The 25,798-nt window shown below is 40.4% G+C and overlaps 1 protein-coding gene across 2 annotated transcripts in view; it reads left to right on the top strand.

Moving 5' to 3' along the window:
* The first annotated feature begins 9,027 nt into the window (after positions 1-9,027).
* GALNT10 (polypeptide N-acetylgalactosaminyltransferase 10) overlaps positions 9,028-25,798 on the top strand; it is a 166,737-nt gene continuing 149,966 nt past the window's right edge. Inside the window, exon 1 of one of the 2 annotated variants that reach the window (XM_027841981.1) lies at positions 9,028-9,216. In XM_027841981.1, coding sequence (XP_027697782.1) covers positions 9,052-9,216 — 165 coding nt within the window. In that variant the 5' untranslated portion in view covers positions 9,028-9,051. The remainder of the gene's footprint in view (positions 9,217-25,798) is intronic. The other variant, XM_027841980.1, reaches the window with a different exon arrangement.

The raw sequence follows: 25,798 nt of genomic DNA, 5'->3' as shown, positions 1-25,798 counted from the left end.
GAGAGAGAGAGAGAGAGAGAGAGAGAGAGAATGAATTATGGATGCATTTGTTATAAATTCTCAAAGTAGAGGAAAAAAATATTTATACCAAGAAACCCATAGAAGCAATGAGTGAGTAGTAGAGTGGGAGTGAAAAATAAAAGTGGCTGAATAACTCTATTTACCACTCCACTGCACCACTGCTACAATAGCTGGAGAAGTTTGAGGAGGCAGAGAATTGGGGAATAATAAGACATTCTGCCTCCAATTTCTTCCTCCCACCCTGCCTCAATCCCTTATATTGCTACCATACTGATTTTACTTATGCACTGATCTGGTCATTTCTGCTCCAAAATCTTGAGTGGTGTATAATTATAATGATGAAGAGATAGAAAAATTCACTCTCCTCCCTTTATTGGCACTGAGAGGGGCGTGATGGGATTGGGGAGGGAGGAAGGAATATGGGTGTAGAATATGCTGTCAGACAAAAGAGTAATGTTTATTGATTTTACAGATCTGTTTTTTCATCTTTTTAAAAATCCTTGTTACAAGGGAAGACTCCTTGGGTAAGGAGGGCAAACATAAAGGAAGCAATGTGATGTAAAAGCAAAAGAAACAAATAAGACTTAAAAATAATATATATATTAAATACATACTTTAAACTTTTAAAAATAAAAGCAAAGCACTTGATTTTTTTTGAGAAGTAAAATTTTCTGACTTAGCTATTCTCAGCAATACAATGATCCAAGAAAATTCTGAAGGACTTATAATGAAAGATGTTATCCATCTCCACAGAAAGAACTGATGGAATCTGAAGGCAGATTGAAGCATACTTTTTCTTTACTTTCTTTGTTTTCCTTGTTTTTTTTTTAATCTGTGTTTTCTTTCACAATGTGACTAACATGGAAATATGTTTTGCATGACTGAACAAGTATAACCTATATCAGCTTGCTTGCTTTCTCAATAAGGGGGAGGGGAGGGAGGGAAGGAGAGAATTTAGAACTCAAAATTTTTAAAAATGAATGTTAAAATTGTTTTTACATGTAATTGGGGGAATAATAAATTTAAATTTAGATTACAAAAAAAAAAGAAAAAGAAAATTTTCAGTGTTTCCCTGTTGTCTACTGAGTAAAATTCAAACTCATTTGCTCGCCATTCAAGGTCTACAATATGGCAACAATACGGCAAAAGGTCCAGATACCATGGTTATTTCTTTGGTGCCTTTCTACAAGGATGTGGACTAGGGATATGTGCCAGGCATGATACCTGGGATGTTATACAGGCTGTTGGCCACCCTTTCCCCTACTCATTTCCTTATAGCATATTTTCCCCCTTGGCATATATGGGGTATTCAGGGAGGACTAGCACCTCTGGTGTGAGGGCTGCCGAGCCCTCAGGGTTGTTCATCCACCTTTGATGTCCACGTATCACCCAGCTGTCACCTGTGACTCCAAGAAGCTGTCACATATGCAGCATATATAGCAACCACACCCTGGTAAACCATCTCTGTAGAGGGGTTAAACCAGGTTGAGGGTAACTGTTGGTGAATTAGGGGGTTGTCTATCCCAAGTAAGTGAAGACTTACCCAGTGGAATAGGTGGATATGAACATTTCATTTCAACAGGCCATGAAGGCAGTGGAAGCAGGTGCTATGGAACATTTAGAGCATCATCAGACATCAAAGACGCAGAGGTCATCCAGAGTCATTGCCAGTCATCTTGACTTTTGTCTTGCCACTAAGCTCTGATGACTCTGGAAGAGAGAGTGAGGTTGACAACTTTGTGTAGCTCTGCCTCACTGAAATCCACTTTACATATGAGTTAATAGGCATCACCCATACCATTTCCCACCCAAATGGTCATACGGACTATTTGTGCCTGATCTTTCTAAGCCTGTGTTGGTATGATCAGCCACACCAGACACACTGTGCATTGACCCAACATCGTGATGTTATTTTGTTCCTCTTCGAGCATGAAGGACAAACATCGGAACAGCACTCAGTCTCTATCTTCCCCAGCCTATCATTTTCATTCATCTTCTAGAACCTTCATGGTACTATTGAAATATTGCTGGATTTTGAGTCAGAAGACCTATGTCCAAATTCTGACTCTGCCACTTATGAGTTGTGTAATCTTGGGCAAGTCATTTTACTTCCTGGGTCTCAGTTTCCTCATCTGTCAGATGAAAGAGTTCAACTAGATGACCTCTAAGGATCCTTACAGCTCTAAATTAATAGCCATCAACTTTACTCTTTCACCTTTCTTCCATCTTCTGGGGCTCAGTGGAATCTAGCTTTCTTTTGAAGTTACCGATTTCTTGGACTTTTCTCCAAAGCTAGCTGCTCTTTTTTTTAATAGCCCCTTACAAACATAGGGCCAAAAGATAGAGTTACCATACTTCTTGGTCTCTGCTGCTGCTGTCTAAAGAACCTCTCTCTTCCTTCATCACTCAGCAACTTATTTAAGTTCACTCTGTCTTGTCCATCTTGGAACATAACTCTATTTGTCCCTTGATACTTATTACTTACATCTCTACAGATGAGGCAACATCTATAAGGCTTAGAGAAATTAAGTGACATGCAAATTTGCACAGCTTGTTTTGTGGTAGAGCAGAGAGAGGTTCAAGCTCAGGTATCTGCTTCCACAGTTTTCTGGATCTGAGAGCTAAAGCAACAAATCATTTAATCCACCCCATGGCCAGAATCATATTGACATATTGAACAAGTTAGTGTCTTTTGTTTATAAATGTATCTAAGGAAAGACATTTCATAATGTAACCAGTCATTCATTCTACTATTTAACAATCCTCACCATCTGTAAATTCTGGCAGCTAGGTGGCACAGAGGATAGAATGCTGGGCCTCAAATCAGGAAGTCCTGAGTTCAAATCAAATCTTAGACATTTGCTAGCTGTATGTCTCTGGACAAGTCACTTAACTTCTGTCTAAGCTACATCATTTATAAAATGGGGATAATAATGGCACATACTTCCCAGGGTTGTTGTGGGGATCAAATGAGATAATATTTTGTAAGGTACTTTGGAAACCATTCCGTTCTATGTCAATTCTGTTGTCGCTGTTGTTGAGTTGTTTTTCAGTAGTGTCCAATTCTTCCCCATTTGGGGTTTTCGTGGCAAAGATACTAGAGTGGTTTGTCATTTCCTTCTCCAGATCATTTTACAGATGAGGAAACTGAGGCAAATAGTTATGTGACTTGACCAAGGTCACAGAGCTAATGTGTCTGAGGCCTGATTTGAATTCAGGAAGATGTGTCTTCCTGACTCTAGGCACTCTATCCACTGAGGTATCTACCTGCCCTGCTATCATTATATCTAACCAAATCCCTGATACTTTTTACCCAATTTTTAAACATTTTTATTTAAAGTTTTGAGTTCCAAATTCTATCCCTCTCTCCTTCCCTCTACTCTCTCCTCCTTGAGATGGTAAACAAACAGATGTAGGTTATACAAGTGCAATTATGTAAAACATTTCCATATTAGTCATTTTGTAAAAGAAGACTTAAATTAAAGGAAAAAAATGAATGAAAGAAAGTGAAAAATAGCATGCTTCAGTCTGTATTCAATCAATATCACTTCTTTCTCTGGAGGCAGATAGTATACTTCATCATGAGTCCTTTGGGGTTGTCTTGGATCATTGTATTGCTGAGAATAGCTAAGTCATTCACAGTTCTTCATCAAACAATATTACTGTTAACTGTGTACAATGTTCTCCTATCCCTGACACTTTAGCACATTGTTTCCTATTCCCTTAACTCAGTAGAGGTGGAAAATAACTTGCCATTTTTTCTATACGGGTTGATCATAATTCAATTAACTACAAAAGCAGTGTCCATTTGTAGTGGTATCAAATATTGGTTAACAATGTCACCCATAATGCAGAGTCATCTGTAAATTTAAAGACTTATCTTTACCCCCTACCCTGAAGGTATTCCTATTCTTGATATGCTACATCTATAGATCAAGGAGATATACAAAGAAAACTGCAATGAAAGTGAAAGTCAGGAGATCTGGGTTTTAGTCCTGGTCCAGACATTTATGGTTGCATGAATTTGGGCAAGTCATTTCTCCTGTGGTGCTGTGAAAAAAAAAGGGGGGGGGTAGATTTGTAATCAGAAGATCTGTGTCTAGTTCTGCTACTTTACTACTTGTGTGACATTGGGTAAATCATAGAATCACAGGCTATAAAGATGGAAGGGACCTCAGAGGTCATCACAATCTTTTCTTTCTAGGATTCAGTTTCTTCCTCTGCAAAATGAAAGGGATTGGACTACATGACCTATAATGCCCTTTCCAGTTGTAAATATATGCTATTAACCTACCTGAGCCTCAATTTCCTTGTCTGTAAAATATGATAACAATAACTAACTGTCCTGGAGCCTGCCACTCAAAACAAGGTTTTTGTGAGGATTTAAACTAATAAAACACTAAAAAAATTTATAATTACTAAGTAATACACAAACATGGGCTGTTATTATGATTATTATTGCTGAAAGGGGCAGGGGATAACCATCCTGGCTACAGTAAAGGCATGAAGACAGAAGTAAACTTGGTGAATAACGGTTATAATAACTACGTATTACATGTTCTTGGGGGACATAGGGAACCAGACTGGCCAGGGCATAGGTTCATTTTAGGAAGGAGTGGAACTGTTTAGGTAGGTAGGATGGAACAACAATATAGACAGTCAAAAGAGTTGAGATTGAGTTGATGTAAGGGGGAGGATTTGATCTCTTTCCCTCCCACCTCTTCCCCATAGTTAATGTGGTCACAGAAAGTAAATATAAGAGAATAGGTAATTAAGTATTGATGTTGAAAAGATATTAACACTCAGTGATCCCTTTACAAAATATGATCCTCTTTCTCTGGGCACATGCAGATGTTTAATAAATGCTTATGGACTGGATGAAGAAGCCAGTTAATAAGCATTTATTAGACACCTACTATGTGTCAGGCACTGAGCTAGGCTGGGGATATAAAGAAAGATAAAAGACAGTCCCTGCCCTAGGAGCTCACAATCCAATGTGGGAGACAACATGGAAATAAATATGTACAAACAAGCTAAATACAGGATAAAAAGGGAATAATCAAAAGATGGAAGGCACTACATTTAAGCCAGTGAAAATTACCAGTGTCTAGAAATGGAATATCTTGTTCAGGGAAAAGCCAGGAGACCAGTGTCAGAAGGAGAAATGGTGATTAGCTGGGCTGAAAATGGACCCCTATACCTGGGACAGCCTGAAGGAGTGTGGGAAAGGGGGAATGCTGACACATCTCTTTCCCTTTCCTGCACCTCCCCTCAATTGGCTATGTCATTCTGTCACTCTGTGTCACTAAACCAGTAGGAGAGACCATATACCACTGAAAACAGACATATACATTCCTGACAGATACAGATGGGCAGTCACTTGAGGCCAGAAGCAGCTTCAACAAGGAGGACCTCTGTCAGTAGAAAAGATAGCCTGCTATGGACTCAAGAGACAGCTAGCCCCAGAAATCAAGAGTAGAACTGTGAAGACAGGTAGTTGCTGGGAACCCCATGAACAACTCACTTAAAAGTGGTGTTGTCCCTAGGGGAAAACTCCATGAGGATTCTACTAGGAAAAAAAAAAAGACTTGCAGGCCCTGGAGTATTAAAATATTGAATAGCTTTAGCCACATATGTTCCGTACATGTGTGCCTCACTACTCTAAGTTTGTGCCTGTTCCTACAGATGCTTGTGTGTTTATAGGGGACTGAACCCCAGGTTTGTGAGAAGGCAGTATTGTGTACCTACTACTCTTACCATGCCTCTTTAGTAAATGTCTTTGCTAAGCACTGATTGTGTCTATTGGCTGATTATTAATGGGAAGCATACTTTTGTGGGGTCATGAGGGATAGTGTTAGAAGTGCAGACCCACAGTTACTCCTAGAATCTGAGGTAGCAGAAACCCTTCAAGAACTCAATCCCTAAGTGTGAGAGCAAGTTGAAAGGACTATCCCAAGCAGGTACGAGATTAGAAAATAGGGAGTTATTGAAGGGCCCAGAAGATCTATGTAGGATGGATAGAGTTAGGTAGCAGAAGGAGAAACTAGAGAATATGATTAGGGGAATCTTGCAGACTGAAAGAAACTATTCAGGTGTCATCACTATGTTATCCATCAATCACAGCTCGGTGAATGGGAATGTTGGACTGGGGATCTGAAGACCTGAGTTCAAGTTCCAACTCTGTCATTGATTCATTGTGTGAACTTGGGTAATTCACTTCCCCTCTATGGGCTTCAGTTTCCCCATATGTAAAATGATGGGGTATTGGATTAAATGATTCTCATAGCCCCTTGCAACTTTAACATTACATGTTTCATCCAAGTCCCTCACAGTTTTAATATTTTATTGTCTAGGGTCTCTTCCAGCTTTGACATTCTATGTCCTAAAATCCCTCAAACTCCTTGGTTCTCTGATTCTGCTCCCATTAACATGTATTCCTCTCACCCATTCACAGAAGGCCAGTTAGGTCACTGTACTTTGGCCGGCTCTCTGAATACTTCATTATGTTGCTCTTACTCAGCCACAGTCAAGTTTGCTGAAACATGCCACCTAGTGGAAAACAAAATGACTGGCTCCCATTGAATTGCTGGAGAGGAAGGAAATGACAAGAAAACTATATTTTTTCATAAGGAATTTTTCACCTTCCTACAAAAAGGAAAAGTAATTAAAACAGCAAGCACTCTAATTGCATAACCCTTGCTATTTATTTTAGTGGCAACCCCAGCAGTGTGATGGCTCCCAGAGGGTAGGATGTTTGTATCATCCCTGCCTTGCTGGTGGTTCTTTTTCTTAAGAACATATTCACTGCCTAGCTTGCTTTTAGAAGACAGTTATGGCCAATTCTTTCTCCCCAGTCCCTACCCCCACCATATGTTCTTATTGTGGTTTTCATTAACCTGGCTTAATAACTTTGTTCTCCTGGATAACAGAATAGTCTTACTTGGTATCTGAGTAAACCTTATAAAGCTTCTGTCAACAAACTCACAACCTATGAGAACTGAAAGACACCTTAGAACTTAGAATGAATGCTTGAAGGGGCCTCATTCATCATATAGGTCAACTTTCTCATATTACCCATGGGGAGTTCCATGGAGGAAAGTGATCTGACCAAACAAAGATGGGTCTAGAAGATATAACTTGTGACTTCCAATCCACCACAGCTAACAATGCTTCTTAGTAATCATATTAATAATATTCATATCTGATTAGTAGTCTAGGATTGCAAAAGTTGTGCAAAAGTCTTTCATTTGTTCCTTATGACAACCCTGGGAGGTGGGTAGTGTTAAGTATTAGTATAGATGAGGAAACTCAGGAAATTAATTTGTTCAACGTGGCACAAAGATTACATGGCAGCCTTAGAAAAGGATCTCATTCTCTCTGTCCACTGTTCTTTACATTGTCACACAGAACCTGAAAGCTTTTGCTGCATAAGGATTCTTTCTCTCATCAACCAGCATTATAACCCTAAGTCACAAGGAACTAAGCTGTTGCCCCCTCTCTCAAGTCCGTCTGTAAGGTATGTATCTATACATACCTCGCCTGCCCCCCCCCAACTGGGTGGCTGGTGGACTGTAGCCAAAGAGCATAGGAACCAGAAAACCTATTTCAGTCCCAGCCCCACCTGTTTACCTAGTGGTGTCCTAGCAATTCCATATCTCTGAAATCTCCTTTTCCTCATATTGTGAAATGTAGCTAATAATATCTGCTGCCTATTCCATGAGGACTGGTCTAAGGATCAAATGGGATTAGGGAAGCAAAACGCGTTGAAAATGTTCTGTAAAAGAACTATGGGTGTGTAAACTATCAATATTGTTCCCACGTACAATTTGTCTTGCTGGACTATACTTGTTACGTGGATTGCCCCTCTCTCCCCAGTGAAGAGGGAGGTGAAAGAAAAAAGCAAATGCTTGACAACTGAGAAAATAAAATTTTATTTTTAAAAAGTATTGCTGCAGTGGGTTTGTAATCTCTGCAATGTGGGGTACTCCATCCAATGATGCTCATCGCAACCCATTCGTTCCAGTCGATATCAATAGGGGGTTGATGGGGTGCTGTTGTCTGTCCCTTCCCCGGCGGAGCTCAGCCTCCCCCCCCGCCCCCCCGCCGCCCAGTCTCAGGGGCTCTAACTGCGGCCCTTCCGCATCCTCCCCTCTCCTCCCCCGCTCTTCCCAGAACTCAGACTGACCCCACCGCATTTCCCCAAAATGAAACTGGCGCCTCTTGGGCACCTATCACCCGCTTTGGCAGCAGGGGGCGCCTGGGGGGCTGTGGCTCCTAGAGGGCAGGAAAGCCTCACCCGCCCAGAACTTCGATTCACTAGTCACACGTGCCCCAGTCCGACCGATCCCCACACTGTCATCCCCTTCCCTGTCTTCGAGGGCCCAGAAACCTTGACCCCTCAAACCCATGGGAGTGGTCTCCTCCAGGTGGACCAGCTTATCCAGGGGCTAATAACGCAGTTTGCCCAAGGTGAAGGTGCGTCCCTCCCGCTTGGCCGCGTCCTCTGAACCACACCTAACTGCCAGCCAGCCACCTCTACCAACCCCAGTTACGAGCCAGCATTCCGACCTGTTAGCCCTCCCTTCAGTCAACTCCTGGACTTTACCTAAGCCAGCGGGCGGGTGAGACCATTTGGGGACCGGCGAGGGGGAGCACGAACTCACCCCCCCATCTCATGACCAAGGCCGGCTGAGGCCAGCCATGGATGAGGAGCGGATTAAGGTTGACCTGGAGTACAGAAAGGTCTTTTCGAGGTGGGAGGCGGTGGGGCTAGTGTAACCTGGCAGGAATGGAGAAGCTGGGGGAGAGTGGGTGGTGGGTCTTCGTCCCCTCTCCCCGAGGTGGGGGTGTGGTGGTAGCGCCCAGCTCCCCTCCTCTCTCGGCGGAGCGGAAGTGTCGGGGAGTTGGACTGGGGCCGGGGCCGCGGCCGTTTCTCCCGGCCGCTGCTGCTGCCGCCTCTGTTGCTGCTACGGGCGCCGCGGAGTTGGTGCCCGGGGTCGGGGCGGGCGCGCGCCGGGGGGACCGGCCCCGATGAAGCGGAAGGAGAAGCGGCTCCTGCAGGCTGTGGCGTTGGGGCTGACGGCCCTCGTCTTCCTGCCCAACGTGGGTCTGTGGGCTCTCTACCGGGAGAGGCAGCTGGAGAGCGGCCCCGAGGGTGCCGAGGCGGCAGCGGCGGTCAGAGCGGGGGTCGCACAGGTGAGCTTGCCCGCCCTATGTTCCTCGGACGCGGGAACGGGGAGACCCCGGATAATTCTCCAAGAGCTAGCCTCGGAGCCCGAAGGGATGATCCCAGATAGTTGCGGGGAACCCAGGCGCGCCACCCCCCGGGCAAGGGGGTCTGCTCTGACCCTGAAGGGATGGGACAGATTATGATGCTGACAAAGGGGAGGGTCCCCTTTAACGCCCACATGATGTAGGGGGGAGGCAGGTGGACATCCCCAGGTGAGGTCTGGGCGCCCTTACCTTGTCAGCTCCCTTCTGACCCTGTGGGGATGGTAGATGCCTAAGATGCTTCCCAAGGAGTGTCCCCAGTGCTGGGGGATCCTTCCTCTCACTCCTGTATGCCCCCAGGACTTCCTTTCCTACCGCACCCCTCCAATTGCCTCTCTCAATTCTTTCCTCTTGTCACCTTCATTTTCTTACCTCCAGATTCTTGCTTTCTGTTAGCACTTACCCTTTCTGCCTCATTTTCTAGACCTCAGGAACCATTCCAGTTTCCTGGTCCCAAAGTAGGAAGGAGCTGCCCCCTTCTCTTGTCTACCATTGAGAACTTGCTGCTTCCCTTTATCGACTGGATCTCACCACCACCACCCCACCCCTGCCATTTGCTAAACGACTGTCCCTTGTGCTGGTCAGTTCCTTCTGTGTCATATTCTATGTGATCAGTGGCTAGTTTTTCCATCATGGGATCTTCTCCGAAGAGGGACCTTCTAGCTTCTTTCCCTCCTTTCCCAAGGTCCAGTGGTCCTGTAGAGGGACAGGTCTTTACTGGCATGTTTTGGCAAAGGTCAGGTGGGTGAGACATATAATAGGGCCTTATCTGGTGAACAAAGTACCTATAACTGGTTTCAGAAGACAGTTCTGGATTTTGGAGTCCTCTTGTTTGTCCCTTTTCTTATTTGTTCTGTCATTGGTTAGGCATAGGATGTTGGAGCAGAAAGCGATGTTAGAAAGCATCTTTTCCATTCCCATCATTACACAGAGGTAACTGAAGCCCAGAGAGAGAAGTGATTTACCCAAGGTCAGAACTTGGAGTAGTCCAGTGCTAGTCCACTATATCATCCCTATATTTTTTCATCTAGGTTGAAATGTAAAGGTGCAAAGTGTGCAATGCTTGGGCTCACTTCAGATCTTCTGGCATTTGGCCCTAGGGGTTTTTATCATCAATTGATGAATATAAAAATTCCATTGTTGGGAGCAAAATCACAGGACTGGAACCGGTGAACTTGCCAAGAAGTATTTACTCTTACAAGTAGGAGTTAAATGAGAGGAGGCTTTCCTGTTGGTTCTTTTTATGGTTCTAATAATTGTTGATTTAGATGATGTCATTTTATGTGAGGAAGTGGAACGCTGGAGTTGAAGTCAGAAAACCTAAGTGAAACATTTTCCCTCTCTCTTAGCCTCAGTTTTCTTATGTGTAAAATGGGGATAATTCCTGCCCTACCTACATCTCAAAGGTGGTTGGTTTGCTTTTTTTTTTTTGGTAGGGTGGGGCAGAGAAACGTGTAAACTATTGTGTGCTGTAGGTATGCTGCTATTATTCCTTTATAACCTCCTGAATGAATGAGAAACTGTGGAATTATGGATACTAGGTTGGGGAAGAGTACCCTGACCATGTGCAGATTTCCCTGAAATGGATAAAAGTACAGTTAGGTGGATTCAAAACTGGATGACAACTGGACCATTGCTGATTGATGGATTAGTTACATGAAGAGGGAAGTCTCTAGTGCTTTAGATCTCTGGATTTGTCCTAGTTATTTTTTTTTTAAATCATTGCTTTCAGGTTATGGGCAAGAAGGGGAAGGATAACTAGAAGAAGACCCCCAGTGTGTCAGGTAGCCAGTTTATGGAGGATTTATGGGAAAACATGAAAAATTATTGCACAGGATGAAATTATTTGTGATGTGCAAGTATCTGTTGATACTCCCTGGATGTGAGATCAGATACATTGAAGTATAAATATAAAATCACAAAATCTGAACTGGCAGGGTCCTCAGAAGGCATCAAGTCTAATTCATACCTGAGCAGGAATCCCCTCTATTACATTCCAAACGAGTGGTCATCCAGCCTTTACTTGAAGCTCTCCAGTGACAAAGCACTCACCTCCTCCCTACTTAAAAATCAGCTGCACAAGTACAGGGGGGTGAAGATGTGACTCAGCAAGAATAAAAATGATCTGGTGGTTTTAACAATGGTAATAGCTGGCACTTGTATAGCTCTTGCAGGTTTACAAAGTGCTGTATATAGATTATCTCATTTTAGCATGGCAGCTAATGTGACCATAGGCTACAAGAACAGAAATCTGTTCAGAGTACAATTGCTTCTAGTCCCACTGTCCTCTGAACTGGCCAGGACTACTGTGCCCAGCTTGGGGCACCACATTTTGGGAAAGGTATTGACAAGCTTGATTTTGCCCAGAGGAGGACAACCAAGATAGTAAGGGAACTGGAAATAATGATGTACAAAAATTGATTGAAGGAACTGGGCATGAGTAGCCTGGAGAAGAGAAGACTTAGGGGATATGTGGTCACTGTTCAAATAGCTAAAGGTCTGTCATAGAAAATCTAGAAAAATTATATTTATTCTGCTTGGCTTGAGGGATCAAAAGTAACAATGGGGGAAGATATAGGAAAGCAGATTTCAACTTCAGTCAAGGAAGAATGGACCATCTCAAGGGACAGAACACAAGTCACTTAACTCATGAGCTTCAGTTTTCTTATCTGTAAATGGGAATAATAACTTCTACTTGCCACATAGAGCCATTGTGAGGCTGAAATGAGATATATCTACTGTGTTTTACAAACTTTAAAGTGATATATAAATGTCAACTATAGAATTCTCTACCACTGGAAGTCTTTGACCAAAGAACATATGACTGCTTGCCAGAGATGTTGTAGAAAGGATTTCTCAATCCAAGAAGGGATTGATTTATTCTTGTTCAGGTACCAGGTAATCTAGATGACCTCTGCCACATGTTCAATTCAATTTAATAAGCATTTATTAAAAGACTACTATGCTGGAGATTCAATGATCAAAAACAACAAAAGATGTCCTCCGAGAACTTCCTTGAGGGAAGGGAGGGACAGCATGGACATAAATAAGTAAACGGAAATACTAAATGAATTTGGGGGGGGGAGAAGAATGTTGTGAGGAGGGAGAGTATTCCAGCCATGAGGAAGGGATGGGCCATATGCACAGATAAGGGAGGAGAGTTGTGATGTCATGCATGGGGAACAGCAAATAGGATAGTTTGACTGGAAAAGAGATTGCACAAGTTGGAATGATGTGGAATAGATCTATCTGAAAAGATAGGTTGGAGCCAGATGGCAAAGTGCTTTAAATGTCAAACAAAGAAATTTTATCCTAAAAGCAATAGGCAGGCACAGAAGCTTTTTGAGCAAGGGAGGTGACATAGTCAGGCCTGTGCTTTAAGAATATTTGACAACTTTATGTAAAATGCATTGGACAGAGGGAGACTGGAAACAAGGAGACCAGTAACAAAGCAACTGTAATTAATAGTCTAGGCAAGGTGATGAGGACCTGAACTAGGGTGGATGTTGCCCATTGTCCAGAGGGTCTCCCTCTCACCTTTGAACTTCTACAATTTGTGATTGCAGGGATGGGGCAAGTGTTCATCTTTATAAAAAAAAAGGTGGGGTCTGGTTCTTTAAGTAACTCAGCTTCAGTGAGATCCTGTGAGTTTTTTGGAATGTTTAAGTTCATTATTAAATTAACAACTGCAATTTGGCTACTGTCCAGAGAATCCTTCATGGTTTCATTGATGTGGCAGTTGGAGACTTTCATGATTTTGAAAAGACCCAGGTGTGTAGTGAAGAAGTTGAGGTTAATGGCTCTTTGCCCTGGGCTTTCAGGTAAATTACCCCTGTGCCCAGTGGGCACACTTAGACAGGAACTGAAGAGTGGAGAGAGCAGCATCGAGGGCAGCGCTCAGAGCCCATGATGGGAGGCAGACAAGCATAGACCTTGAAAAGTCAGACAATGGTCCAAGTCACCATTTTTGTCCTGTTACTATGGATTGGGGTAGAGAGGACAGAGAAAGAATGACAATAGTTCAAAGGGGTGGACTGTTCTTGCTGAACCTCTTTTTTTTTTAATAGCTGTCTTTTGGCCTCTATTTGAGCTGCATGATTGTGTAGTTTTCAAATGAAAACTTCTTCCAGGAGATACTGGATTTAAAATGTATCTGTTGCCTCTCAGGAATATGCTGCCAAATTTCAAGACAGCTCCTTTTTGCTATACTTTGCTCCAGGTGCAAGGCATTGAACTGGTATCCAAATGAAATCCTATGATTCAGTGTTGGAAGGTTGCAGGAATGACTTTAAATGATTAGAACTTATTCCTTCTTGCAGCAATTAAGCATTAAGTACCTACTATGTGCATAGCATTGGGACTAAGCACTGGGAGAGACATAGGATACTATAGAATATTTGAGCTAGAAAAGAATTTGAAACATAGGATGTTAGAAAAATAGGCTATAGAATGTCTAAATAAGAAAGAAACCAGAGAGATCACTGATTCATTCTTTCAACAGTTTTTGAGCACATTCTGGTCAGAACACTGACTGCTAGGTGCTAAGAACACTATAAACATATTTACGTTTCTTATCCCAGTTATGCTGCTATTCTCATTTTCAGTTGTAACTATTTCCAGTTATGCTGCTATTTGAATAATTTGGCATCTTAATCATAAAGCTGACCAATTCCAAGTTCAAACAGTTATCCTAGCAATTGATTAAAATCGTTCCATTGATCACCCTCAGTGGCTCCTCATTGCCGCAGAGTGAGTACCACTAAGTACATAATCCTTAGCCTGATATTTAAAATGTTCCACAATCTGGCTCAGTCTCAGCTTTCTGGCCTTATTTTATTTACATCACTTCCCTCCATCCACACTGCATTCCAGCCATCTGGACTCCGTGCTTTTCTCCATTTTCATCCTGGCCCCTCCTCACTCTGTACATTTACATCCATCCTTCCCCTCCCTGCAGTGAACGCCTATTCCTCTCTTCTCTGCATCTTCTCATCTCTGTGTTTTGAAGGTGTGGATTGGGGTTACATCCTCCAGGAAGCCTCCCTTGATTCCTTCAGTGGCAAAGTCTCTCCCTCATATCTTTCATGCCTCTTCATTTGACTTCTTTGAACTTCTAACTCAGGAGTAATTTATGTCTTATTTCTTCTGTTTGACTCCTTGAAGACAGAGATCTTAGGATTTATATCGGGAAAGAACTGTAGCTAACATCTAGTCCAACCCCTTCATTTTACAGATGAGAAAACTGAGGCCCAAAGACCTTAAGTAAATTGCCCAAGGTCTCACCATTAGTAATTGCCTTCTGTCTTCAAATCTAGGAGTTTTTCCATAACACCTCTTCAAAATGTCATTTTCAACTTTATCTCCCCAGCCACTTGGCCACAGTGTTTTGCATGAAGTAGAGAGTGTTTGAAATAAATTGAATCTAGTGACAAGTGCCTGACCCCTGAGGAAGAGTACAGAAGAGAAGGGAGAAAAGGGTGATGTTTCTGAGGCCAATATGCCCCTCTTGTGCCCAGCAGTTCTTATAAAAGTCCTCAATGTGTTAAATTCAACAGGTCTCCATTTTTTTTAATCTCTGAAGTTCAACAATCATGTACTATGACCTATAAATGTCTGGGTTGGTGTTATAGTGGTAAATCTCTGCCATCATTGAGCTTAGTTTGGTGGGGGAAACATAGGGAACCAAGTAAATATAATACCAATTACTATGTAACAAGTGCAAAGAAGAGATCGAAACAAAATGTTTTGAAAGTACTTTTTAAAAATATATTCTCTTTTGTTTTAAGAGAAATTTCTGTAAAGGTAATGTCCTTGTCAGTGAGAACAATATACTGCCCCTACTGGGTTGTTTGATAAAGATGTTTTAAATGACTAATTAGCCATCTGTCAGATTTGGGGACCAGATATTTGTTTCTACCCTCTGGTAAGATTTGAAAATTTAGCCTCCTGTTATTGTCCCTCAGAGGCCTTTTGGACCTTTACTGTAATACCTGTGACTTTCCTTATTACAAAATAAATCTCTATTGGCTGTGGAGAGTGAATTATTCTGTCTTTAAGATAGATTTATTAAAAATCATATTAACAAGTGTCTAGTACTACATTCCTGTTCCACTGCACCCCTCTGTTGCACCCTAGGCCTATCTTGTCTGCTCCTATTCTCAGATTAGCTACCAGCCCTTAATTAAGCCTACCTACCTGTCATGCTATTCAACATGATATTCAGTAATGATTTTTTTTTTGCAAGGCAATCAGGATTAAGTGATTTGTCCAGGGTCATGACACAGCTGGTAAAGTGTCTGAGGCTGCATGTGAACTTTGGTCCTTCTGACACCAGGGAGAGTGCTCTACCCACTGTGCCACCTAGCTGCTCTATCAGTAGTGAATTTCTGCAGAGCAAAGCATAACTATCGAGATGAAAGGAAGCATAGAAATATTTAGTTCAGCCCTCTTCTTTGGAAGAGAAAGAATTTGAGACCCAGAGCCTGGAGGTAACTAGCCCAAAGTCACCACGCAGTGAGGGACCTTGAGCACCAGGTCCAGTGTTGTTTGTTTTCTTCCCACTTTGCCATATATGAGTTTTCCCTATGATTTGGAAACAATATAGAGTATGTCCAGTTACATTACTTGGTCAGCAAAAAGTTTACTAGACTTTGTGTTCCATGAGAACAAAAAGACCATTAGTTTTTTTAGACCAAATTGAGTATCATCTACACCTCCCACTCCCAAACCCCAGCTGGACTTATCTAAAATTTTGAGTGTAGCCTGTAATTGGTGGTATTTTCAGAGTATGCCTGTATTGTTTCTCCCCTCCCCCCTTTCAGAGAGATCTCATTTTAAGAATTCAGCCTTTATTCAGACAAATTTACTTCTGTTCTTGTTTCGGAACCTAGCATAGAGCCTCATACACAGTAGGCACTCAAACAGTAGTTAATTGAATGGACTTTGCAAGACCAAGCAGGAAAATCCAGACTTAAATATGTCTTTGTATTCATTGGGAAAGATTCTTCCCCATCCCAGGCTGTGTATGTATATGTTCTCCCCAGTTTCTGGGTTTTCATCTCAGTGTGATTTACTTTACAGGGATGTGTACCATATTTAAAAAAACCCAATGGCTGAGGGATGGGGTAGAAAACCGTGTTTTTAAGAGTAGCAGCAATGGATATAGTGGAAAGACTATACTGGCTTTGGAGACACAGAAAACCTAGGTTTTGATCCCAGTTCCACCACCTATTAATTGTGTGGCCATGGGCAAATAATTATTTAACTTATGTCATCAGGTTCTTTATATAATGATGAGATTTTCATAGTTGCTTTCTAGAATTCTCCTCCAGGCCTGACATTCTATGTTCTAAGGTTTTTTCTAATGCTCACATTTTTCTAAGTCATAACTTCATTGGAAAATAATATTCAAGGACTCCAAATAAGGGGGATAATGGATTATCCAATGACTTTAATATTCATGTATCAGGAGTGCTTCTTCCTTTTTAGGACTTTCCATTATTCTTAGAACATTAGGAAATCAATGTAAGGATTTTTTTTAATTTAACCACATTTGCCTTAGTGGCGGTAGAGCCTGACCCATCAGAAAATTAAGTAATCAGGCACCACATAAATAGAGTCTTAGAATGATTACCCTAAACTGTTTCCATATAATGGCTGGGAACGTTTAGACAGCTAATCACTAAAATGTTTGCATGCTCAGGTGAAACATGATGCGTTAGGAAAAGGACTATTGATCAGCTAAAGGGCATTGGTCTGGCTGCCTCCTTCCCTTCATGCTGAGCTTAGGATTTTGGAAAGAGGCATTAGCTTTCATAGTAACATGAATTGGAGGTGCATATTAAAATAGATGTTTATATTAATATCTGTATAATAAGTCTTATTTGTATAATAAGTCTTGATGGGACAGCAAATTAATACTGTGTGGAAGGTGGAAAAAGGCATGCTCAGACATTAATGCCATGTGGTAAAGGGATTTTTCTTCTGCAACAGGAAAACTGTATAATCTTAGGAATTATAACCATAGAAATCAGAAGTGACAAATATGTCCCATAGGTGTCTCCCTCTTTCAAAAAGAAAAAAATTCCAATTAAAAAATAAGAATCATAGAATGTTAGAAGGGATTACAAAATATAGACAGCTGGAACACAGAGCAAGGAAGGTTAGAACTGGAAGGGCCCTTAGAGATCACCTAGTTCAACCCCTTCATTTTACAGATGAGAAAACTGTGGTACAGGAAATAGAAGTGACTTGTCCAGGTGATGCCCAACTAGGTAGTGGAAGAGTCAAGAAGAGATCCCATTTTTTCCTGAGTCCTGGTCTAGTATAGTCAACTATACTGCCTCCTTAACTCTTTTTCATTCTTCTTCCTACCCCCACCGTAGCTGTCTATGTCTGTGTTTTGTTACTTAGGCAATAATAATTCATTGAAGATTCTCTAAAGTTGAATGCATTGTTAACAAAGAGCTACAGTAAGATTAGTTCTTGCTTTGCAATATAGCTTGTGCTTTATAATTCATGACCTTTTAGCTTGGTGAAGCACCCTATTGATATTTTCTAAGACATAGTGAGCTAAATAATTCAGCTTGCTTTGGCCAGTTGTTCCTCTCTTTCTCTTTACCTTTGAATGCCTTCACTTTGGTGTCCTCTGCCGCATACCAATAGATGAAATAGCAACCCATTTTTCTATTTGGGAAACAAGTGAAAATTTTTAAGCATAAAATGCAGAATCCCTTCAAATTTCACAAATAATAGTAGCTTCCATTTTTACAGAACTTTACCATTTACAAAGTACTTACCTTATGACAACAAACTTGTAAGGGTACAAAAAGTTTTATTTACATTTTACAGATGGGAAAACTGGGGCTTAGAGGGGTAAAGTGACTTAGAAGAAGTATATGATTCCAATTCAAGTATTTAAAAGATCTTGACAGTCTGAAACAATGGGCAGATCTAATAGGGATAAGTGTCAATTCCTACACTTGAATTAAAAAAAAATCATTTTCATAAGGACAGAGTGAGAAGGGGAGGCCAGATAACTTCATGCAAAAGGATCTAGGGATTTTAGTGGGCTCAGTGGGTCAGTAGTATGAAAGAACAGGAAAAGTATTAACTGTGATTGTGTGATTACAGTGGAGGTCAAAATTAATGGATAAATGGGAGAGATTGTAGAGGTTACAGGATTGGATGATTGGATGGTAGAATAAGGTGGTAAGAAGCAAGGATGGGTAAAGATAACTCACTGGTTGTAAGCCTGAATGACTAGGAGGACAGTGATGCCACCAGCAGAAATAGATAAGTTTGGGGGAGAAATAGGTTTGAGGGAAAAGTGAACACTTGAAATTTGCTGAGTGTGGGGTGCCAGTGAGACATCCAAGTAGAGATATCCATCCAGCAGTTGTAAATGAGGGATGGGAGCTCTGAGGAGAAGATAGATTGTTGACACAACAGGGCAAGCACTGATGTGGTGGTCAGAAAAAGTGATACAAGGATGCTCTCAAGATGTCAACTTTGGAATTGATTGTGTGACATGGGATACACTGGCACAGGACCACCCAAAATGGTGTGCCCTCATCAGAGAAGGTGCTGTGCTCTATAAGCAAAGCAGAATGGAAGTAGCTCAAAAGAAACACAAGATGTGCAGATTTAGAGAATCTACCCCAAATGTTCACATGAATTATTTGTGCCCCTCCTGTGGTAGAGCATTCCAAACTTGTATTGGTCTAATCAAATGCAGTCAGACACACAGTAACTTGACTCTAATATAGTGGTGTCATTTTGGTCCTCTTCAAGAACAAAAGACAGCAACTAACCAAATCATCCCAACCCATGGCAGTGCTTAAGATCAAGGAAGAAATTGAAGAAGGATAAAGAAGGTCAAGGACAAAACCTTTAGAGGATGCCTGTATTGAGGGGAGTGGGGAAAAGGTAAACTAGCAAAGGAGACAGAGAAGTGTGAGAGAAGAATAATTTCTGTAGTAACCAGAAAACCCAGCCACCTAACACAGGGGCCTCAGAATCATAGTTCAGAAAATTAAAACTCTACCCCAGGGTGGGGAACCTGCACCTCTTCCTGCCATTCATTCATTTATTACTGTTGCATGAAATCTACTTGGTACTTCAGAAAATTAACACACCCACAGAAATGTTAACTTGGGGAGAAAAGTGTCATTTCTGCCTTTGGGAGACCTGGTGGAGTGTGGGAGATATTCCAGAAGGTTGCCTTCCTGGAGGAGGTGATACTTGAGCTGGGCCTTGAAAGAAGGTTAGGACAAGCTTTCTGTTTTGACTGTTGTCACATCACAGGGTTAGGAGGCACCTCAGAGTCCATCTTTAGCCTGTACCTGAAAGAAAAGCCCCTCTACAGCATAGCCTGTAAGAGGTTCTTCAGCTCTTACTTAAAGACCTCTAGGAAAGGTCTTCTTCCCTTCTTATGGATACTGTGTCTGAGGCTTCATACAGACTAAGATTGTGTTACCTTTTTTGTAACACACATCACACCATTGATTCATATTGAGGTTGTAGCCCATTAAAACCTCTCAGGTCTTTAACAGATAGACGACATTCTACCCATGCCTTTGCCATCTTGCACTTGTGAAGCTGATTGTTTTTAACCCAAGTATAAGATTTTATATTTATCTATATTAAATTATATGTTACTGGATTTGGACCAACATTCAGTTCTGTTGAGAGCTTTTTGGATTCTACTTTTGTCAGTGTGTAGATTCCCCTGATAGCTTTGTGTTATCTGTAGGTTTGAGAAGTATGGCATCTATTCTTTTATTCAAGTCTTTGATTAAAACAGGGTTAGCACAGGCCCAAGCACACATCCTGGGGTACTCTACCAGAGGCTTCCCTGTAGATTGACATCAAACTATTAGTGACTACTCTTGGATTCTAATCATTTCAATAGGTCCAAATCCACCCAGCTGCATTCCCATCTAGCCCACATGTCTTCATCTTGTTTATAAAAATAGCACAAGAGACTTGGTAAAATGCTTTACTAAAATCCAGAATTCCTCTGATCTACTAGTCATGTAATGCTTTTAGAAAAGTAAATGAGGCTTCACTGGCATGACCTGTTGTTGAAGAAGCTGTATTGGCTTTGTAAAGATTATTTCCCTTTTTAAATGCTCATTAATCATTTCTTTAAGAATTTGTTCTAGGATTTTGCCAGGAATGTAAATCAAAGTTATTGGCTTGTAATTTGTATATTCTATTCCCTTCCCTTTTTAGAAAATTAGGACATATGCCTTTCTCTGACCCTGAAAAAACCTTTTCTATTCTCTAGGATCTTTCAGAGTTCCCTGACAGTAGCTAAGCAATCATATCCACAACATTTTTTTCTGTGTGTAAGATTCTGTGGTCACAGAATGTCTTCTGTCTATATAAGTAAACTTAGATATCCTAAATTTAGCATTGCAGTTTGTCAAAAACGTCTCTGGCTCTCAATTATGTCAGCATTTGGTTTTTGGGACACCAGTTTATAGGATCATAGATTTAAAGTTGAAAGGGTGATCTGGTTCAGCCCTTTAATTTTACAAATGAGGAAACTGATACCCAGAGAGGTAAAACAATTTGCCTGTGATCACACAGGTAGTAAATGGCAAATCTAGAATTTGAATTCAGGTCTTGTGATTCCATATCTAGCACTCTTCTATAGATGACCACATGAAAACATGCTCCAAACTACTATTAATAAGACAAATGTAAATTGAAAGAGTTCTGAAGTTTTACTTCTTACTATGCAAGTTAATGCAGATGACAAAAATTAGAAATAAGTCAAGGTTGGAAGAGATAGGAAAACAGGAAAACCAGTAATCCCACTACTGGGTATATACTACAAGGAAGGTGGAAACAAAAGTTCACTATATGCCAAAACTCTTTGTGGTAGCAAAGAATTGAAAGCAAATTATTATTGAATGGTTGAAAATACTATAACATCATCGTCATGGCTAACATTTTTATAATACTTCCTATGAGCTAAACACAGTACTAAACACTTGTAATTATTATCTCATTTGAACCTCACAACCTCCTGGGAGGAAGGTGCTATTATTATCCCCATTTTACAGATGAGGAAATTTAGGCAAACAGGTTAAGTGATTTGCCCAGGATCAGAGGCTGGATTTGAACTCGAGTCTTCCTGACTCTAGGCCCAGCACTCTATCCATTATGCCATGTAGTTGCCCCATACCAAAGTAACAATATTATGGAGGTAAAAGTGGCAAACATGACTAATTCAGAGAAACATGAAAAGATTTGTGAGGAACCAAGAGAACTGTATATACAATAACTATAAGAATGTAAATGAAAAAATAACTAAAAATAGGTTGAACTTGCTTACTTATAAAAATTAATGGAATATGTAAGCATCTGATTCAGATATATAAGAACAAGAATTATTTACCGATAGATAAATGTAATACAAGCTATCAACAGAAATATTAAAATGCTTCAAATCAATAATTAAAGAAATGCAAATTAAAGCAGTTCTGAAGTTCTACCTCACACCTATCAAATAAAAAGATAGTTTTTTTTCACCCCACAGAGAGGCTGTTGGTGAAATTGTGAATTGGGCTCAGCCATTCTGGAAAGCAATTTGGAAGTATACACCAAAAGTTTTACCTCCTGTTGTGCAAGTTAACACAGATGACACAAAATGAATGTGAGAAGACAAGCATATCAGTACTCTCACTACTGGGCATGTACTACAAGGAAGGTGCAAGCAAAGGTTGACTTTATGCTAAAATATTCATAGTAGGACTCTTTGTGGTAGCAAAAAATTGAATGGTAAAATATCACAACATCATCATCATGATGTTTAAATTCAGAATAGAAACTTAAAAAAAAAGTTTGTTGAATTGTTTCAAAGAGAATAAAAGGGAAAAGGTCCCAGAGAATAGATGATGAAACATATCTTTTCTTTCATAGCAGAAAGGTGGGAGATTAATAGTACACAATGTTGTATACCTTCTTAGATGCAATCAATGTAGCAGATATTTTGCTTGATTTTTTTTTGTCAAAGGAGGGATCAGTGGGTGAGTTGTATTGAAGTGACTAATGTAAAGACAATAGTCATTATATATGTATGCATATATGTATATAAAATATACATTTAAAACCAGCACTCTTTCCACTGTTCTAGTCTTTTGTGCCTTGTACTAGTAGCTTGCTTAGTTGATTAGGGTAATAGGAAACTTAAACTACAGCCCTTTCAGTTGGATCTCTTATATCTTCCTTTGTGCCAAGAATAGCTTAATAGTTTGGAAAGATGGAAATCTACATTTTGGAAAGAGTCTCTAACAAACTAACATCTATTGATGGAACCAGGGACCAAGAAAACATATCCTGATTTTCCATTTATCTCAAAAACTGGGTAATTATAGGAGCAAAGAATGTAAGATCTAGAAGGGACCTTAGCACACATATTTTTTTTAAAAATTAGAATTGAGGGGCAGGTAGGTGGTACAGTGGATAGAGCTCCAGCCTTGGAGTCAGGAGGACCTGAGTTCAAATCAGGCCTCAGACACTTGACACTTACTAGCTGTGTGACTCTAGGCAAGTCACTTAACCCTATTGCCTAGCTAAAAAAAAAAAATTAGAGTTGAAAGGAATCTTAAATCATAGGGTACTAGAACATAGAATTGTAGAACAATAGGGCTAGAAATAACTTAAAAACATTGAATGTCAGAACTGGAAGGAACATTAGAGAGCATATAGTGCAACCCTCATATCTTATAGAAGAAACTGAGTCCCAGAGAAGGTAAGTGATTTGTACTCACCCATGGTCACATTGCATCCTGTCCTTGCTCTGTAGTCTGAATTGGTACTCTTATATGTCTTGGTATTATTTATTTCCTTTGTAAGTTATTTGTTGTCAAAATATTAACTGCATAAGAAATCCCAATCATTTTCTCTCTAAGAATAGGTAATAATAAAGCCAAGAAATTCCCATATTTCATTTTCTTATTTTCAAAATTATTTCTTGAGTGTATGAGTTATCCTGCCTAATGCACTGAGGCCTATTTTTGTCACTTTGGATGTTGAAAGTAAAACTGACAGACCATATTTACCGATGCTGGTAGTACTCAGCAACACCATTTCTTTTTAAAGCATACCAGAGAAAATACACTATGTGAGAACTTGTGTTCACAATTAATTGGACGAGCCCAGAAGGATAGAATGGGAAAGAAAAAAGTACACATTCATTTGCATTTTTTACATAAAAAGTATGTGTTTTGTCTAGACTCTAGCTAGACTCTAGCACATATACTGTTCAACCTATTTTCACATACTGTTGATTCTAAAAACCATCCTGTGAAGTAAGTAGAAGAGAGATTATTCGCCTGTTTTCACAAATGAAGAAACTAAGGCCCAGGGTCTAATCAACAAGCATTGATTAAATGCCTACTGTTGTCACTATAAGCACTGGGGATACAAAGAAAGGCAAAAAATCTCTGCCCTCAAGGAGCTCACAATCTAATGGAGGACTTTATAATCCAGTGGCCCAGAAAGGTGAAATCATTTATGGGTCACACAGGTAGGGGACTTTTCCAGTATCATACAGTGAAAGTGATAGAGACCAGAAGAATGAAATGTAAATGACCTAACTTACTTGCCTTATGCAATTAAAGTGAAAGAAGTAGCAATGGTTATTCCCATTCTTTGTGATAGGGAAAGTTTTGGTCCAAAACAAAGAGTGCTACCCTAGGAATGGAAGTTTAAAGGAACTTAAGTTATAAAGACAAAATATTAAAGTTGGAGGAACCATATTGATCAGCTAGTCCAATCCTCTCATCCTAAGTAAGGGTGGTGATTTGTCTTGCATCATAGTGATACTCCAGGACTCATACATAATTCTTCCAAGTTTAGTGTCCTTTTGCACTATAACATATGTGTGGAAGAACTCAAGACCATTACTTTTCAGAAATAGATGGTGTGTGAACTGATCCAATCATTTTGGAGAGCAATCAGGAATTATACCCAAAATGTTGTAAAGCTTTGTATACCCTTTAACCTAGCAATACCGCTATTAGGTCTATTTCCTAAGATGATCAGGGAAAAAGGAAAAAAAACCTATATGTTCTAAAATATTTATAGCAGCTCTCTTTGTGGTGCCAAAGAACTGGAAATTGAGGGGATGCCCATCAATTGGGGAATGGCTAAACAAGTTGTGATATATGAGTGTGATGTAATAGTACTGTACTGTAAGAAATGATGAGCCAGGTTTATTTTACAAAAACATGGAAAGATTTGCAAGAAATAATGAACAGTAAAGTAAGCAGAACCAAGATAACATTATATATAGTAACAGCAGTATTGTTCAAAGAACAGCTGTGAACAACTAAGTTATTCTGGATATTATAAATACTCAAATCAACTACAAAGGACCTATGAAGGAAGATGCTATCCACCTCCGGAGAAAGAACTGATAAATAGAAGTATGCATAGTATGGTTTTACATATACACGTGTGTGTGTGTGTGTGTGTGTGTGTGTGTGTATGAGAAATGGTGGCCTTCACTAGTGTGGAGTGGGGAGGGAGAGAGTTTAGAACTTAAAATGTAGCCCCAAAAAAATTAAATTAAAAAAAAAAAGATGGTCCATTTTTGCAGGTGGATGCAATGTTTTTATTGAGTATCATCCTGTTCATAACACTAGAACACATGGTGGTGTAGGTATTCTGGTAGTTCAAGCTTTGGCTAGATCACATATTAACTGTGTGTCTTGGGCGCATTATTATCTTCTTTGAGCTTGTCTCCTCACTTATGTATATGTTTTTCAAGGAGTAGTAACACTTATACATTTGCTTCTTACATAAATTTGTTGTAACGGTCAGATGAGAAAAACTCTGGAGTTTCAGTGGATTCCAAACTCAATATGAGTCATTGTGACAGTCAAAAAAGCTAATATTATTCTGGCATACACTGAGAGGCTTAGTGTCCAGATTGAGGGCGATAATTCGTTCTATCACTGCCACCTCTGGAGTACTTTGGGAAACACATTTTGGGAAAGACAGGCAAGCTGGATTGAATCCAAGTGAGGATAACTGGTATGATGTGGAGAAAATGACACATTCAGGAGAGGGCAGGGAGAAAAGATTTAGGGGGATGAGGTAGAGGACGTGATAATGCTTGTAAGGTATTGGAAGGATTGTCATATCTAAGACTTGGTCTACATTGCCCCTGGTTTTGTATTCTTGGGCCATGAGTAGAAGTTGCAGAGAGGCACATTTAGGCTCAGTATAGAGAAAAAGTTACTACCAATAGAGCCATCCAGAAATGGAATGGACTGTCTTTAGAGGAGCTTCCTTGTTAAAGTAACAATGGCATGTCACATTAGTGTTCCTCTCAGGCTCTGCTATGTGGAGGACTTCAGTGAGAGGCTGGGTGACCACTTGTCAGGTATACTCCAGAAAGGGAATTGTGCTTGGGTGTGAATTGGACTAGAGAGCCTCTGGGGGAAGTCTTTTTTTTTTTTCATTTTTTTAAAACATGTGTTTTTAC

Source organism: Vombatus ursinus, unplaced genomic scaffold (assembly GCF_900497805.2).
Source record: "Vombatus ursinus unplaced genomic scaffold, bare-nosed wombat genome assembly UNPS02014863.1, whole genome shotgun sequence".
In the NCBI taxonomy this organism is placed as follows: Eukaryota; Metazoa; Chordata; class Mammalia; order Diprotodontia; family Vombatidae; genus Vombatus; species Vombatus ursinus.
The sequence above is the reverse complement of the archived record's forward strand: the minus strand, read 5'-3'. Positions and strand labels throughout refer to the sequence as shown.